An 18,560-nucleotide genomic window follows, 5' to 3' on the forward strand; every position below is an offset into this window, starting at 1 on the left:
ATGTTGTAGTTTAGAGGGACAAGACTGGAAGCAGGGGTCAGGTCAGTAGACTGGTAGTTGGCAGACTTTGCTGTGCAAGTGAGGATAGGTGGGAATAAAGGCAGAGAATAGGTAGAAGAGATCATTAGGCAGAGTTGACATGACGTATGATATGGTTTGGCTGTGTCCCCACCCGAATCTCGTCTTGAATTGTAGCTCCCATAATCCCCATGTGCCATGGGAGGGACCCAGTGGAAGGTAGTTGAATCATGGGGGTGGGGTTTTCCCATGGTGTTCCTGCGCCAACGAAGTCTCACAGATCTGATGGTTTTATAAAGGGCGGTTCCCTCGTATGTGCTCTCTTGCCTGCTGCCATGTAAGATGTTGCTTTTGCTCTTCCTTCGCCTTCTACCATGATTGTTAGGCCTCCCCAGACATGTGAAACTGAGTCCATTAAACCTCTTTTTCTTTAAGAATTACCCAGTCTCAGGTATTTCTTCATAGCAGTATGAGAATGGACTACAGCTTAGGTCTTGAAAGGTTTTCATGGGAATGGGAGGTTGAGAAGATGGTGAAGGATAAGGAGATCTTTATGGAAGAGCTCAGATGGACTCCCTGCTTTCTGACTTTGAGACTGTTTGGAAGGTGGGAGGAAACATTTCCTGGGAAAGATGCTGAATAATTCCGAATGTGTTGAGCTAGAGATGCTTGCAGGGCTTCCAAAGGGAGATGCACAGAAGATCAATATGCATGTCTGCAAATCATAAGATGGAGTGGCCTGGAGAGAGAAATATGTATGTCCAAGCATGAGAATGACCGCTGAGAACATTGTGTGCAAGAGATTCTGTACCCTGGGAGTGTGTAGCCTGCACACAGCCTCTTGACTCAAGAGCTGGTTCTCCTCCATGTTCTGAATTCCCTGAGTGCCTTCTTGCCTTTCTGCTCTTAGCCATCTACAGTGCAGCCATTGGGCTCTTACTGGGATTAGGCAGAAAAGGAAGAAAAGGATGGAACTCAAATATACTTAGTTTAACTAATGACCAGCAGATGTGATGAGAGTATTAGATCCTTAGAAAAAGAGGCTTAGGTCCTGCAGTGTGACCTGGGTTACTTGTGAAACTCATTTTTTGTCACTACTTGTTCTCCCCTATCCCTTACCATGGATTCTGAAGCTTGAATTTTTTAAGACTGTATTTTATTTTTACTCACCATGTGAGAATATACAACTGTGTTTTTTCTTGTTTGTTTTTAAAATCAGTGGCTGGCCCTTGTTAGGAAAATATATGAATTAGAATACATAGTCTTTCAAAACCACTTACAGGTAAATCTATGTTATTTATTTTGCTGCTCTGGCAGTCTCCTGTTAGTATGAAATGAATTAACAAGATAGAATTTATGGCCATTTTCAGTATTGAATTGGATCACAGTTGAGATGTTGCCCCTGAAATAAAACTCCTGTCTGGAGCATTTTTACAGTGGAGCTTCCATCATTGCTTTCCTTGAGGAATGAGAATTGTCCCGGTGATGTAAGGGATGGTGTCAAATCCCTGTGAAGATGGTGTTTTCTGTTAGCAATAGGAAGACACTGACGTTTCTACTCTGTCCTTTTGGCCGAAACGGCAGCATATAAATCAGAGCTTGTTTAAGCGGATATGATGGCTATAAGAGAGACCCTGACAAGAATGGTTATAGATTTCAGAGTATGAACCACATGTGGAGTTTGGGGGGATCCTGTTTTGAATAAATAAACTGAAAAAGTCATTTTTGAGATAGTAGGACAAAATTGAACATAGACTGATACTAGATTCTAAGGAATTATTGGTGATTTTGTTCTTTGTGAAAATTATATAATGATCATGTTTTTAAATGCCCTATCAGAGAAGCATACTGAAATATTTACAGGTAAAATGATATGATGTTTGGGATTTAGTTTAAAAACACTGAAGCAGAAGAGTGGAGATGTATAGATAAAATCAGACTGGCAGAATGTTGATAATGTGGAAGGTGAGTAAAAGAAGTTTGTTACGCTATTTTCACCTTACATGCATTTGTGAACATTTCCATTAAAAAAAAAAAGGCTTAACAAAAGTGGATATAGTAGCCAAGAAGAGAGAGTTGAAGGTCTGTTTCTCTCTCATTTTGACACTTTCTGTGGCACACCTATCAGTCTTTCCGCACATAGGGTGATAATCTTTCTGCCTTTTTGACCTGATAACTGAGGAATCTGACACTACAGCTAAACAGTTTGTGTGATGATAACACTATCTCACCAGGACTTGGGGCAGCTTTCTGGCAGTTGCTGTCTCATCTCCCTTGGAGGTTCTAGCCTCCAGTGGAAATGGGAATTCAGGAGATTCCTTGTCTCCTTATGTTTTTGTGACTTTTGAATGAGAGAGACATGAGAAGGTAACTTGGGTGGAGTGAGCTGTAGAGATGGAGTTGGAGAGAGCAGAAGTTTAAATGTAAGGCATGTTTCTGCTAGAGACCTCGTGATGCAGTCATTGGCTTTTCTTTCTCATCGGTTTAAACTTGTGCTGGAGTCAGACCCTTCAATCTTTCAAATCAAAGTGTAAGTCCGTGCTGTGTATGTTGTGTGTGCATGTGTGTGTGTGGGCCTGTGTTTCTAACCTCACATCTGAAGTCTCTGCCCTTTGCAGACAGCATGATAGTGAAATGAGTTGATTACAAGGGGAAAATGATTTCAGTGAACCAACATGGGCCTATTTGCTTCTTTGAAGTATTCCCAGCACGATAGGGTGTTAATATGTCATCTCAGAGGCAGATGGGCCCATCTATTTTAATCATCAGCTCCGTCATTATTTGGCATTTAAAACCATGCCTTTCCTCGCAGGATCTTCAAGATACTTAGAGGAAGGCCCAGAGTTTTCTTGACAACAGCTGCTGCTTTGCTTAAGCAGATGGAATAAATCAAACCCCTCAACCTCCCTATACTCACCACTATTAAACAGATCCCACAGTGAAAGGGCCGATGATGGCAAAAGACAGTTGTCTTCTAAGGTAAAATACCTTTGAGTCTCAGGGTGAGACTCTTGGCCCAGAATGTTCCTGTGTCTTATGTTTTAGCCTAGGGTATTTATTCATCGAGTTGTTCACCTGATATTTCTACAGTACCTATCATACACTAGTAGTGTCTGTGTTCAGTGCTGATTCACAGAAGTGAACAGTTTCAGATCAAGGTTTTCTGTTGACTGCAGTGAGTTTTATTTATGTTGGATCTGGGGAGCTAAAGGGTCTAATGCAGTCCTCTTTACTTTTCTTTTTCTTCATATCCCTTCAGCAGTTCTATGGTACAATGTCACTAGCTTCTGACATCTCTCTCTAAGGGGAAAGGCATGGGGGAAGTTGGGGAGAAGTTTCCTTGTGGTGCAGGTTTGCTCCAGCAAGACATTCCTTAGGGAGCAGAAAATTGCTATTCATGCATTAATTCAACAAATGTATGTTTGGTCCCCACTAAATGCAGGATATTCTAAGTATAGGGACACAGAGCAGATGTATCTGCATCTTACCTTCAGGGCACATGCTTTCCCACCTCCAAATTTTCTTCTATGCTAGAACATTTTCTTAATATCTTTGGAATTTTGTAGCAAATGTTACCTTCACGAAAATAACGGTATCCATTATTCTGTAGACAGAATTTAGAAGAACCCAAACTCAGCTAGCTACCTCTGAAAGGAATGGAAAAGCAGAGTATTGATAAACATGAACTTTACATACCTTTACATTACTATGCATTCAGACGCTTGATGACAGTTTCATTGACTGAACCAAAAAGCTTATAACAGTGAGTTTTCATTCCAGAATTTGTTGCATAAAAATAAAATATTAAAAATGGCTGGGTGTGTTGGCTCACACCTGTAATCCCAGCACTTTGGGAGGCTGAGGCAGGCAGATCACAAGGTCAAGAGATTGAGACCATCTTGGCCAACGTGGTAAAAACCCATCTTTACTGAAAATACAAAAATTGGCTGGGCATGGTGGCGCACGCCTATAGTCTCAGCTACTTGGGAGGCTGAGGCAGGAGAATCGCTTGAACCTGGGAGGCGGAGGTTGCAGTGAGCCAAGATAGTGCCACTGCACTCCAGCCTGGTGGCAGAGCAGGACTCCATCTCAAAAATAAAAAATAAATAAATTCTAAATTGTTACATGTATATGCAATAAATGCAGGTGAAAATAAGTTGATGTTCTTGATTTGATCATATTGTCATGTTAAAGTTTTAGAAATATTTTTCATTTTTCATTTTTTAGTTCTTGAAAAGTTAGGCAACTCATCTTTCCATTGGAAGTCACATCTTTGTACTTTGTTTAGAAACAGGAAGTGATTACTTCTACTTTCTGTTTTATATAATACCATGCAGTTTTGAGTTTTTGTTTTTAAAGAAGTGTGTTTTTAATTTTTAGATACTTTTGACTGACAGTGTAACTCATAATGATAAAAATTCAAATGGTGCAAAAACTTTTCTGGGCATAGAAGGCAGGGAGAATGTTGCTTTTCCACTCCTGATGTTCCTTTAGCAAAACATTCTTGTACACCCTTTGTCCAGGGACTTATCTGATTAGTGAATTTGGAGGGAATAATCAGGCACAAAAGTAAAGCCCCGCCTCTTCCCCACTTTTTCCTGGAGCTGGCCTGCTCACTGAGGCCCACCTGTGTGAGGGAGGAATGTGCTAATTAACATTGCTTGGGTAGGTAACTCTCTTCAAAATCCAGAGATTAATTCCTCAACTAAGTAAGCAAAGCTGTTAATTCAATGTTTAAGCCACAATCTCAAATATCACCTTTAAAAGTAATAAGGGTGATTTTTGGTTCTTTTATGCTTATCGGTCTTATATCTAAACTAGTTTAGAGATAGGGAGGAGGAGAAAGGGCTATTTATTGGGCCTCTTTGAAGTGCACAACATAGTGAAAAAGTCCCCCTTCAGACCTAGTAGGCATGATCCCATCCTGTAAATGCTTCCCAAAATGCTCTGTGCATGGACAAATGTGGAAATATGTATGTATGCCTCTCCTCATTTTCTTTTACACAGTGGTGGACACAGTTCTCTGTTAGCCTTTTCTACTTACTGTATTTTGATGGTCTCTGATACTTGTTACTGGCTGCATACTATTCCACAATATGGATTTGAATTAATTTTATAACCAGGAGGAATAAAAACATGCTTTTTATTTGAAACCCACACTCCAATTAAACGGTGAGGAACTATAAACTTCTGGTACTGGGGGACAGGATAGCAACTGACTTCATGAGCCTTCTTTTTCACATGGAAGAGACATATCATGTATCTCTCTCTGTGTAGGTGATGGACTTGACTTGGTTCTTGATCATGGAGACCACACTGAAAATTTACTATGTATTGACTACTTTTTCAGAGAGCCTGTTGCTGCCATTTATCCAGGAACTGTAAGCTGAGTAACAGACAAACTGTATCTATCTTTGGGGCAGTTAGTAATAATTTTTATGAAGGAATCCCCTTGGTAGTGACATCTAAAAGTTGTTCTTAAATGTTTGTATACTGAAAAAAATAGATATCTTAGTGAAATTTGAATGTTAGGAATATTTTCTATATTACATTTTGTGAATCTGAATGGAGTTTCCATTCCACAAATATCAATGCATTTGAGTGTCTTTCCAGTTTTTTTCTTAGGTCATTAATCCCTAAGCAGATTTAGTTCTTGACAGAAGGTTTTCCAAGGTGGTGGTGTAGATTATATTTCTTAGACCTAACATAAATGATGTTTAACCAGTAACTAACCTCTGGTCTTTATTTCAGGTGTCTGCAAGGTAAGAATTTAGTCTCTCTTAGTTATGGTAATTCACATCACCTTAGTTTTCATTTTATTGTCCTTTCAGTTCAGTTTCTCTTAATATTTCACTTAGAGACACTAACATATTCCATTAGCAAAAACCAGAGGATGATATTATTAGTATTGCTCTTCTGCTAGCTAATTTGCCTTTTGTTTATAAATACCAATAGTGAGGCTGCTGGATTTTAGTGTATCAGTCAGGCTTCAACAGGAGAAGCAGAACCAGTAGGAGAGACCCGTAAAGAGATATGTTGCCAGGACTTGGCTTACTTGATTGTTAGTCTAGGCAAGTGTAACATTCACAGGGCAGGCTGTCAGGAAGAGAAAGCTGGAACTCTGGGGCACAGATAAAGCTGTTGTCCCCAGATGGAATTTCTTCAGAGAAACCTTAGTTCAGCCCTTAATGCTTTTCCACTGATTGAATCAGGCCCACCCAGATTATTAAGGATAATTTCTCTTTGCTTAAAGTCAGTTATGGACTTTAATCACATCTACTGAATGCCTTCACAGCAATACCTAACTTAGTGCTGGAGGGAGTAACTGTGGACAGTAGCAGAGCCAAGCGGGCAACTAAAACTGACTATTGCAGTGTGTTTCTCCGTTGCTTGTCAGAAATCTTCTGGTTCCATCAGTTGGTCATGTTCCTGCCTGGAGCCATATCTAGTTGGCTGTGTGCTTCTTTTTCTCTTTGTCACCCCTCTTTCTTCCACAAGTAAGTTAACTCTTAGCTTACTGCTGTATCCAAAGCAACTCAGCTCTGCTTTGGAGCCAGACATTTGGTTTCTGCGTTTTTCTTTGGTCTTACATGATGTGTGGTTTCTGTGTTATCTGTCTTACCAGGACAGGGTGTTCTTATTGTTTTCTTTCTTAGCTAAAGTTACAGATCAACTTGGCAACCTTTCCAGCAGGAGCTTTAGTTTTCAGACAATGGTTGCAAAATTGGATGCTGATTTCGTGGCTCTTAGCTGTTGCCATTGTTCTTTGTTGCCTCACTTGGGGACATGTCATATTGGAGGTTTGGTAGGACTGTCGCAGAATAAGAAATCTAATTGCTTCTCTGTGCTTTGTGCTGCCTCCTCAGAATAGTTCCCCTCCAACTTCCAGAACATTCTCTTTCAAGACATTGCCCTTTCATGTTGGATTTCCAAAGTTACAAAATTCCATTCTCATTATCTGAAGAGTAGCATTTGTCAAATTTGCTTCTTTTACCATTAGAACCTTTTCAGGCATTATAAGGAAGTTGCTGTGTGTCTTTCACCACGCTAGGGGAGTGTTTTTAATTACCATTATTAAATTATAAAGTCTTTATCTAGAATTTTTTCTAATTGCCTATAGAACATTTTCATATCCTCATTCTTTTGTTCTGTCCCTTTGCATTATAGAAAAAGGGAATGCCAAATTTTAGCAGAACCGGTAGAGCTTTAAATTCCAAGAAGTCAAAAAATGTTAGTGAGAGTCACTGACTAAAAGGTCCAAGATATAGCTCTTGACACTTGCCTATGATTAATAGAAATGGGCATTTTTCTTCTTGATAAATTTTAGTGTATAATAACAGTCAGATTGGAGATACTTTGTAAGTATAAATTAAAATCTGAATGTTCAGAGGCCTGGGGTATACACAGTTAGAAAAGGTGACCCAAAGTGTAGTAGAATCTGTTGTGTGGTATGACAAGGGCTGTCAAATATGACCTACTCATTTTCAAAGAATCACTAAGTATACAAAATGAAAACAAATTTAATAATTCCCTTATCCCCATCGTTATCCCAGTCATCCATTTCTGTGTAACAAATCACCATAGACTAAATGGCTGAAGACAGCAGCAGTCCTTTAGTAAGTCTCCCAGTTTCCGTGGGCCAGGGATTCAGGTTGTTCAGCTTCTAGTGTCACACAGCTGTGTCAGATGGTCAGGTCATCTGGAGGCTAGTCTGGGCTACCTGAGAGCATAGGGGTCTGAAGACACTTGGAATGAGTACATCATGCCCGAAGACTTCAGCCGCAAGTACTCCAGTGAGCAAGCTAGACGGTGCATCACCTTTTCCAACCTTGCCTCATGTCTACCTCATTTCTGTTGGTTATAGGTAAGGCACAGATCCACTCAGATTCAAGGAGAGGGCACTGGACTCTGTCTGTTGGTAGTGAAGTGGCAAGATTCTTGAACATGTGGAGCAGGAAATATTATCACGGGCGTCTTTGGAAAGAACAATTTGCTCCTGTCTACCCTCTGGCCACAACAACTTACATCTCTTCTATGTCTAAAATATGCCCTTGAGCTTCTAAGACTCTCCAAAAGTTTCATCCCTGTGGCAGCTTCAGGCCGAGGCTCAAAATCATGACCTTGTCCTCTAAATCATATCTGGGTGCAGAGGAGGCTCCTCAGGACTGACGGTTCCTTGATTTTTCAGTCTGAAGGCCTGTGAACTAAAGAGACAAATATCTGCTGGACATACACTCAGGTTGTGGCAACACATCTTAAAGACTTACCCAAAAAAAGGGAAATGGGAGCACTGGGGTCCATGGCAGTTCTGGAGCCTAGCCAGGTGTGTGTGGCCAGCTCCTTGATCACTGTCCAGTTTTGCTGTTTTCTGGGGATCTTGGCTCCCTTCTCAAGTTCTGTTCTTTAAGTCATCCTTCTTTTTCCACAAGAAAGGGTCAGCATTTGCAGCTAAGGAGCCTTCTCAGACTGCTTCCTGCCAGCAAAAATTTAGGATGTGAAGGCTTCTTTTTGTTCTGTATTCTGTTCCTTTAAGTCTAACCTGGCAGTATTTTGTAGTACAGTATCAAAAAAGGTAGTGGGTTTTCTGTGAATGTTGTTGAGTTTGCTCCATTGGAAAAGATCCATGACCACAAGATGCTTTGTCTACCAAGGGCTCCTTGTGAGACAGCTGAGGGGCACTGCCCTGTGATTCTTGGAATCGCTGTTATTTAATGCAGAGGTTCTGCAACGCAAGCTCTTAAGATCCTCAGAAAGTATTAGGTACGTTTGAAGGTGTCTACAAGGCACCACCGTAGATCTTTCTGAATTCTTTAAAGGTTGTGCAATTTTGCCCTGGGTTTGATTTTTGCTCTGAAATTATTTATTGGCTCAAGAATTGTTTGATGTCTGAAAAGAATGGGAATAGGAAACAGGTTTATATTTAACAGTTTATTCTTTAGCCCATCTCTCTCTGCTCACATCTTATCATAGGCAGTGAGCAGAACCCAGTTGTCACTTAAAAGTGTCTGCCTGGAAATCTCTTTAGCTAGATCACTGAGTTCATTAGGTACATTTCCGCTTCCCACTTTACTGTAGATGTCAGTGCTGCTAAACTCTCTGTCACTGGATAACAGGGTCCTCCTTTCCTCTAGCTTCCAGGAACATTTCCCTCACTTTTCTTTAAGCCCTCACTGACAACCTTCTTAAAACAACAGCAGTCATTTCATCATCTAGCACTGTTGCTGTGTGTCAGGAATTCAGAAAGGGCTTGTCCTGACTTGGGGTCTCTTGTGCTTGCTGTCAGCCATGTTGGAAGCAAGTATGATTTTCGTAGCTGATTATTGTTGCTTTAAGTCACTCGGTTTTGGGGTGATTAGTTACATGTCAGTAGTGACTGGAGTGATTAACACGCTGATTTCTTTTGAGCATTTATCATCCTCAAATCCTAACACATCCTCTGCTCTGCTTTCAGAAATCCAGATTTACTCATTCTCGCTTCCCCCCACCCTGCCCACCTGAAAGCTTTCCCTGTTTTCCCATTGTCTGAATTCTAAACCTCTGACTGGTGTACAACAGGGGTGTGAACTCACAGGCCAAATTTGTCTCGCAGACATTAATTTTTAGGGTATACAGAGAAAGTTTTATTTTTAACTTGACATACTTATTAAAATTAAAATAAGTCAAGAGCATTCACATAAAAATCCAATGTATCTACTTCTCTAGAAGAATCAAAAGATCTAGGAGTGCAGGGGCTGTCTCCCTGTGGCAGCCGTCAGTCATTTCTGGGTGGCTTATTGTGGGACAGGTGCGCCTCAGGCCACCCAAGTCCTTACTTGGCCAGCTTTTCCTGTGCATTTTCTGCTTACCTCCTATAGGCCTTTGAGTTTGCCTTTCTGATTGTACAAAATTCTTTACACAGCTTTTCCAGACTTATTCATAGCCATTTCCTTAAACCAACCCCCTAGGCCCCAGTATCTTGTGACCTAGCCACATTATGAGAGTCAGTAAAATGTGCTAAGTTTTTGCTTTCTCTGCATGCTGGGCTCTTACTAATGCTCCAGCAGCCACCTTCCATATTATCCCTTGATAGATAGTCATCTTCCCTTCTGCAGATTCACAGGGTTTGTATATTTTTTATAGCATTCATGTCTTTTTTTTTTTGAAATTTCTAGCATAAATATCTGTCCACCTGTCTGGACTGTGAACTCTTCCAAGGTGTAAGCTTTTGTTTTATTCATCTTTGATCTGGAACGTGGTAGACCAAGGTAGATAGTCAATAAAACTTTGTTGACTAAATGAATTAGGAAGTGATTGTTTAAAAATAGCTAAAGCAAGCTCTGTGTTCTGAAGTAATATACAGTTTTATATGTTATCTGTCCAGCATGACACAAAGTAGAATGACATAAAGGTACAGGCAGAATTCCAATTGGGAGGATCAACAAAGGCTCCTTAGCCAAAAAAAAAAAAAAAGAGAGAGAATGTGGAAGGACAGATTAGGCCAAGGATGTAGGTAATGCATATTAGAATTGGTAGAGTCACAAAAATATGTGACTTGTATATAACTGGATTGTAGGCTATCTAAAGGGAAGTGGCAGAAAATATATAAACAAACAGATAATTTGGGGCTGGATTATAAATGGATAAATAGATTTGGGTTGTGAGAAACATTGCACATATTCATGATAATAGTACCTGCCATGTCCTGAGTGTTTATTATGTGGCAGGCATCATGTTAGGAGCTTTATATGACCATGCCCCTGGTGAACATGATAGGAGTGGGGGTTGGGATGAGATTCAAAGGCATTAGCTAAGACAACACAGGAGAAGTGTCAGAATGAGGCTGGAGGTGGAAGATTAACAAATGGGTTAGGGGTGGCAAACTCAAATTTGAAAAATTGGTATGGTAAGGTATTATATCCAACAGAACACTTGGAAAACAAGACCAAGACATGAAGTTTCCAAGGGTATCAACTTAGATGAGGACAGGGAGGCCATGGAGAAGGTGTGTTCACTTAGGACGACGGTGTCTAGTGAGCTGAGAATGTGTACTGGGCTGGGAGCAGCCACGTTTATTGTGGAAACAGAAAAAAGAACAGTAGGGAGACACAGAAGAACAAGAGAGGTAGGTGGAGAAACATTGTGAACACAGATTTGGAAAGAGCTTAAAGGAAAAGAATGGAGTTCAGCAGTGCCTTCAAGATAGTGTTATGGCCACAGGGAAGAGCATTGAATTACACTATTAGGAAGTCATTAAATCTCAAAGGGAGAGAGAGTAGTTTCGGTGGCTTAGTGGGGCAGATGGTATTTTGCACAGTATTAAAGTGTGATGATGATAGGAAGTGAGGGCCACAGTTGGAGACTTTAGTAAAGTGTTGACAGTGAAAGAGAAGAGTAATGGAGCAATTCTTAAGGAAGAATGAAAATCAGTGGGATTCTTGGGACTCTTTTGGTAGAAGTATGAGAGAGACATAAGCATATTTACAGACGGATGTAGAGGAGCCAGGGCCTGGCTGTAAGTGTCTTGAAGGAGGGAATAAGTGAGTAGATATATGAGGAGTGCTGCTGGAGGCATGCGTCTTATAAAGAGAAGGAATCCATTTTCTTTGCACATAGCAAGAAAAGCAGCTAAGAAGGGTGAGAATGTGAAGTTTATTAGGAAGAGAGGGGCTGTGAGTATGTATGAGTATGTTTTTGCACTATTGATAAAGATACCCGAGACTGGGCAATTTACAAAAGAAAGAGAGGTTTAATGGGCTTACAGTTCCATATGGCTGGGGAGGCCTCACAATCATGGCAGAAAGCATGGAGGAACAAGTCACATCTCACATGGATGCCACCAGGCAAAGAGAGAATTTGTGCAGGGAACCATCAGATCTTGTGAGACCTATTCACTATTATGAGAACAGTGCAGGAGAGGCTCGCCTCCATGATTCAGTTACCTCCTACCAGGTTCCTCCCATGTCTGGGAATTGTGGGAGTTACAATTCAAGATAAGATTTGGGTGTGGACACCGCCAAACCCTATCATTCTGTCCCTGGCACCTCGCACATCTCATGTCTTCACATTTCAAAATCAATCATGCCTTCCCAAAAGTCTGAATGCATTTCAGCATTAACTCAGATGTCCACAGTCCAATGTCTTATCTGAGACAAGGCAAGTCCCCTCCACCTATGAGCCTATAAAATCAAAAGCAAGCTAGATACTTTCTAGATACAATGAGGGTACAGGCATTGGGTAAATACAGCTGTTCCAAATGGAAGAAGTGGCCAAAACAAAGGGGCTACAGGCCCCATGCAAGTCTGAAATCCAGTGGGGCAGTCAAATCTTAAAGCTCCAAAATGATGTCTTTTGATTCCATGTCTCACATCACAGGTCACACTGAAGAGGTGGGTTCCCATGGTCTTGGGAAGCTCCTCTTCTGAGGCTTTGCAGGGTACAGTCTCCTTCCTGGCTGCTTACATGGGCTGGTGTTGAGTGTCTGCGGCTTTTCCAGGCCCACAGTGCAAGATGCAGGTGGATCTACCTTTCTGGGGTCTGGAGAACAGTGATCCTATTATCTCAGCTCCAGTAGGTGGTGCCCCAGTAGGGACTTTGTGTGGGCCTTCAACTCCACATTTTCCTTCTGCATTGGCAAAACAGAGAGAGCCCCGCCACTGCTGCCTTGATATCCAGGTGTTTCCATACATCCTCCTAAATCTAGGCAGAGGTTCCCAGTTCTTGACTTCTATGCAACTACAGGCTCAACACCATTTGGAAGCTGCCAAGGATTAGGGCTTGTACCCTCTGAAGCTGTGGCCTGAGGTATACCTTGGCCCCTTTTAGTCATGGCTGGAGCAGCTGGGTTGCAGGGCACCAAGTCCCTAGACTGCACACAACAGTGGGACCTTGGGCCCAGCCTATGAAACCATTTTTTCCTCCTAAACCTCCAGGCCTGTGATGGGAAGGGCTGCCACAAGGACCTCTGACATGCCCTGGAGACATTTTCCCCATTGTCTTGGTGATAAACGTTTGGCACATCATTACTTATGCAGTTTTCCGCAGCCAGCTTGAATTTCTCCTCAGAAAATGGGATTTTCTTTTCTATCAGGCTGCAAAATTTCTGGACCTTTATGCTCTGTTTCCCTTTTAAAACGGAATGTGTTTAACAGCACCCAAGTCACATCATCAGTACTTTGCTGCTTAGAAATTTCTTCCACCAAATACCCTAAATCATCTGTCTCAAGTTCAAAGTTCCACAGATCTTTAGGGGAGGGCCAAAATGCCACCAACTTGATGCTCTTATGGTAGCAGAGGAAGTTATTTTAAGTGATTGGGGCTGGGTGAGCTGAGACCCTACTGTGAGCTGCAGTAGCAGAGAGAGGAATGGAGATTGGGGGTCTGACTCCTGCTCTCACATCCTAGTATTGTCACCTCCCAGCTGTATGAGCTTGGGCCATTGTTTAACTTTCTCTGTGTCACAGTTTTACTTCTGAAAAATGGGGCAACACAATGATTCTTAGCTCACAAGGCTACTGTGAAGATTAAATTAGTTAATACATGTAAAACACATAGAGCATAGTACCTAACATTGTATAAATACCAACTAGAGGCAAGGAGCTAGGCTGACAATGAGGGAAAGTGTTGTCTAGCAGAGTGCTTCTCAAACATGAATGAGAATATGACCCCTTGGGGATCTTGCTGAAAAGGAAGATTCTGATTTTGTGGGTCTAGTGTGGGGCCCAAGATTCTGCATTTCTTTTTTTTTTTTTCTTGAGATGGAGTCTCTCTCTGTTGCCCAGGCTGGAGTGCAGTGGTGAGATCTTGGCTCACTGCAACCTCTGCCTCCTGGGTTTACCAATTCTCCTGCCTCAGCCTCCTGAGTAGCTGGGACTACAGGTATGTGCCACCATTCCCAGCTAACTTTTTTGTATTTTTAGTAGAGATGGGATTTCACTGTGTTAGCCAGGATGGTCTGGATCTCCTGACCTCATGATCTGCCCACCTTAACCTCCCAAAGTGCTGGGATTACAGGCATGAGCCCCTGCTCCTAGCCAAGATTCTGCATTTCTAACAAGGTGAGATTCTGCATCTCTCCCAGGTGCTGCTGTTGCCCCAGACTGTGGGCTTCACTTGGAGGGGCAGGGTTGTAGCAGCATTGATGCTTCATCTAGGAGTGGCTGGTGGTTATCTGTAATGGCACCAGGCATCACACGCACTTGACTGGTGCTCTTCTTGGTCAGCAGTTCAGGATTAGAGAGGAGATGTTGGGGCTGACCTTAGGGCTTGCTTCTCAAGTGTGGATTGGACAGGAAGATTCATCTGGCCAGGGGACATGGGGACATTGAGTACTAGTAAGTGCAGCATCTGGAGTCAGCTGTGGGTGATAGGCCTTGCATGCTGAGGAGTAGAGCCAGGAGGGGGCTGGTGAAAGAGCAGGAGAGGACCTAGGCTGGAGAGGCCAGTTGGGGCTAGGCAGTATGTGTAGGACAGAGGTGTCAAGAGAGGTAGCGGTCAGAGGGGGGCAGTGTCAGTGTATAAATTACGGAGATAGTAAAATATTTATTGGTATAGACATATTTTGTTAATTTTTCATGATTTAGAAGGCTTTTTGTTTGCTTGGCAGTGCCTCAATTATATGATAAACAGCAATTAATTAGAAATGTTCTTTATACTTTTCCTCAGTAGTATGCCTGGTTACAGGAATGTCACTGTGTTGCTTTCTGCTGGTGCTGTAGTTTCTTGATAGGTGGACGTGAAGCTGGTGTGCTCCCTGGATCACTCGGGTTTTGGCTGTAGTCAGCATGCCATATGTTTAGCAGGTGGAAGAGAGGCTGAGTACAGGATGCCCACCGAGCAGGGGAAATCACTCCAAGGAGATTCCCAAATTTCATTTCCAGGGAGAAGTTAATGTGGCAGTGCGAGAGGCTAGTGGCTGCTTTTTTTTTTTGGCAGATGGACATGCCAGATTGAGACAAATTCTACTAAAAGTTTTGGTCAGTATTTCTTTGGTCAGATTCTTTTTTTGTTCAGTAGAAAGTTACAGTCACATACTCGCATTTCTGACATATTTATCATGCTATTATAGAAACTTTATTTAGTGGCTCTTCATGTCCTTCCTCCCGATTCTCGTGTTGGGCAAGATGCCTTCTTTCAGTTGCACAGGGTTGGTACAACTGTATTTACAGGCCACTCCTGTTTAGAGGTGCAGCCCTGGAGTGATGGGTCAGACCGCCCTGGGGATTGTCATCCCCTCTCTGTGGCTACTCATCCTAGCCCTGTCCAGTGGCCACCTACATTTTGCCTGGTGGCCACCAGCACTGGCTGGGAACCACATGTCTCCTTTGTTTGTCTGGCTGAGCCTGCCTTCTTTTCTTGTGGGAATCAGAACTTGAGTTCATTTATTTAATGGGTTTTCATGAAAAATACCATTTTTAGAAAGAAGAAACTGTAAAACTTTTCCTAACCTCACTATTGCCACCTCTGACCTGAAGAATTTGTGAGATTATGAATTCCTTTATGTGTCACTTAAATTGAGCTTGTTTCTCTGAGAAGTTATGGATTTTTTTTAAACCCCTGACAGATAAAATAGAGAATAAATTCATTCTACCACCTCTTGGCTTTACTAAGTGAGCAAATCATTTAACAGAACAAGAGCAATGTAATAGTCAATGCAATTAGAATTCTAAGGGTAAATAATCTCCATTCTCATCATTGTAGTGGATGAGGGGAAGATGGAAGCTTTTCTACAGTTTTTTTTTTTAATTTTAACTTTGCAAGGTATTCTTCAGTTCCTGAATAAGACCACTTGCTAAACTGCATAAAACTTAGTTGGCTCTAAAAGATAAAAGTTGTTTCTCATCATCCCTACAAACTCCTTACAAGGATGTAACTTTGTAAAATTGATTTCTGGTCTCTTTCGTAGAGTCAGTGTCACATAAATACACCATGAAACGTGGGTTTCAGATTATGCTGCAAGTTTATTCCTAGGGGTAAGCTGAGGGGACATTCTCAAAGACAAGTTAGTATTCTTATTCTAGTGCCAATTTTACCAATATTATTCCCTACAGAAGTTTTTGAATGTTCTTTGTCTTAATTTGGACAACATTTATATACTTACTATTTAACCAATGTTTATTGCTTAAAGGCCCATCCCACCATTTCTTTCAATGTCTAGAGCTATAATTCTAGACATTCTTTTTTGTCTTTCTCTTTTCCAGCCAATAAAACAACAGAGAGATAGCTAGGGCTCTAAAATAAAATAAAAATGGAAGAGGATGGGCCATTTTATTGTTTGTAGTTGGATTCTGCTTGTGGAAATGAAGCTGACAGAGCTTGTAAACGTAGAGCCAGAGGGGGAAAGGACATAAACTAAATTTTAGGATGTTAATCTGGGCTCTCTCTGGAAAAGATTTCCTTAGTGTAATCTCTTGGCTGAGTACTTAAAGAATACTAATTCATTGACTATCCTTGGGTTCTACAGTTTTAGTAAAGATAGAGTTTTATTCTGTTTCTGATACATAATTTTGTTTTCTCATTTCTTAGTTGACAGTATGTTTTGTAATGGACATGACTTTAAATTCTTCCTTTTAAATGTAGTCATTAACATGTTCCTCTATGTTGCTACCACCATGATCAGCGTCGCTAAGAAAATAATTAATTTTATGTATATGTCAATAGAAAATTATTTTCTCTTCCTTTAGCTATTTCTACAAGCATTAAAATGAGCAGTCTGTTCTGCAAATCCTGAAGTGCATTTTGGCATTTTTTCTATGGTACTTTGCCAGCATCTGTAAGCACCATTAAAATCAGCATCGTTAGAATAGACTTTTACAGCAACTCAAAATGCAATTGGAAGAAATATCTGATGCCAAGCCCAGAAGGGGTTTTACTAAGCACTAAGTATTTCAAAGATAAATTAGTTAAAAAAATATTTTTGGGGGGGTGGAGAAAAAGCTTTTTTGAATAAAATGAGCGTAACTCTTTGCAATTATGAAAAAGAGGTTTGTACTTGCTTTCTGACTTTCTGTGTTGGAGCTCAAATCTTCTAGGCCAGCTGGTCAGGATTACTTTTACAGGTTCTAGATGGTAGGGCCCTCAAATCAAAGCCAACCCCTAGCATGCATTTTTTGTGACTTCACATTGATCTGACATGTATACTAAACTTATATATTTAAATTTAAGTTCTGTGCTGTTTCCCTTGGTTTTACTGAAGCTCCTGTGATACAACTAAATAGTGTCTATTATAGAAAGTAGACTTGCTTCACATCATAGTCTTTGAGTCTTCAAAGGACATTATTACATAACTTCTTGCTGGCAGTTATTCAGTGGCATAAGGAGAGTCACAGTTGAGTGGGAGTCTAAGGCTTTGTTTCTTACCTTGCTTTGCCTTCATTACTGTGTGATCTTGGGTCACGTTCTGGGCTTTCATCTCCTCACCTGTAAAATGAAGAGGTCGGACTATATTGTCTGGAAGCTCCCTTTCCACTTGAAGTTCCTCTAAATCCTTGGATCACAGCTGTTAATGTTCATGTCGTGTACATCTGCTACAGTGCTTTGTTTAATTACATCTCAGTACATTTTTTAAGCAAATTACTTTGGTTGCAAAGCCTCATTCTCAGTCATCCTGTGCTTTTAAAAGTTTTACTTTTCCAACCACAGAGACATTTGAAAAGCCTTACCCCATGGATTACATTTCTACCCAAGCTCAAAACAATTTGAAATAATGAGGAAGACTGATTATAATCTAGACACTAGCATGGCTGCTGATTATCAAGCTGTGTTCCTAGCAATCTTACAAGTCTCATAAAGGCTACAAAGTGTGTTAAGAGTGATCTGGTGCTGTTTGGTTTTGTTCAAGTAGGTTAAGAAGAATCCTGGGGAAGCAAGCGTAATGTCAGGTTCTGCAAAAGAGTGAGGCAGCAATAGAAGGGTGTTCACTTTCTTGTCTTAGGTTTTAGATCGCTGATACACCTGGTCTCGTATGCTTCATTAGGCTTCCTAATTTCTCTGCCTTTGCTCAGTCAGCAGGACATTGCTTGCATGTACTTCCTTGAAGCCTACCATAAGGCCTTTTATATATATGGCAACTAATAAAGTGTTAACTGAAGTAAACTTGAAAAATTAGCTTGATTCTTAATGGCGTATGTGTGCAATTTTCTTGCAAAATATTTTGTTCTTCATGCATATAGTAATGTATTTCAAAAACACAGCATTTTTGGAAAGAGGGTGAGTTTGGGAGTCTGGAGGCTGTTGTAGTCTTTTTGGATCTTAACCTCTAGCTATCATCCTTGGATTCGCAGCCACTCAGGTTATTTTCAGGATGGTGTGTATGCTGTATAACCCAAGTAAGCAGCACCAGTGAAATGGTTCACATTTGACTAGTGAAGAGTTGTGTGGGCTTGTTTTCATTCAGGTAAGAAGAGTTCCTGGGTCAAGTGGTCACCTTCATAAAACCGAAGACGGGGACTGGGAGTGGAGTGACGACGAGATGGATGAGAAGAGTGAAGAAGGGAAAGCAGCTTTTTCTCAGGAAAAGGTAAATGACATCGTTGATGATAAACTAACCTGTGCGAATTTTATTTTTG

At 41.1% G+C, this 18,560-nt stretch overlaps 1 protein-coding gene across 4 annotated transcripts in view; it reads left to right on the top strand.

The window, feature by feature from the left end:
* The window catches only part of STK39 (serine/threonine kinase 39), a 316,648-nt gene that overhangs the window by 152,774 nt on the left and 145,314 nt on the right, over window positions 1–18,560 (top strand). For all 4 annotated transcript variants that reach the window (XM_035304622.3, XM_035304624.3, XM_008998770.5 and 1 more), the window contains one exon: window positions 18,389–18,511. In XM_035304622.3, coding sequence (XP_035160513.1) covers window positions 18,389–18,511 — 123 coding nt within the window. The remainder of the gene's footprint in view (window positions 1–18,388; window positions 18,512–18,560) is intronic.

The sequence above is a fragment of the Callithrix jacchus genome, chromosome 6 (genome assembly GCF_049354715.1).
Source record: "Callithrix jacchus isolate 240 chromosome 6, calJac240_pri, whole genome shotgun sequence".
NCBI lineage: Eukaryota > Metazoa > Chordata > Mammalia > Primates > Cebidae > Callithrix > Callithrix jacchus.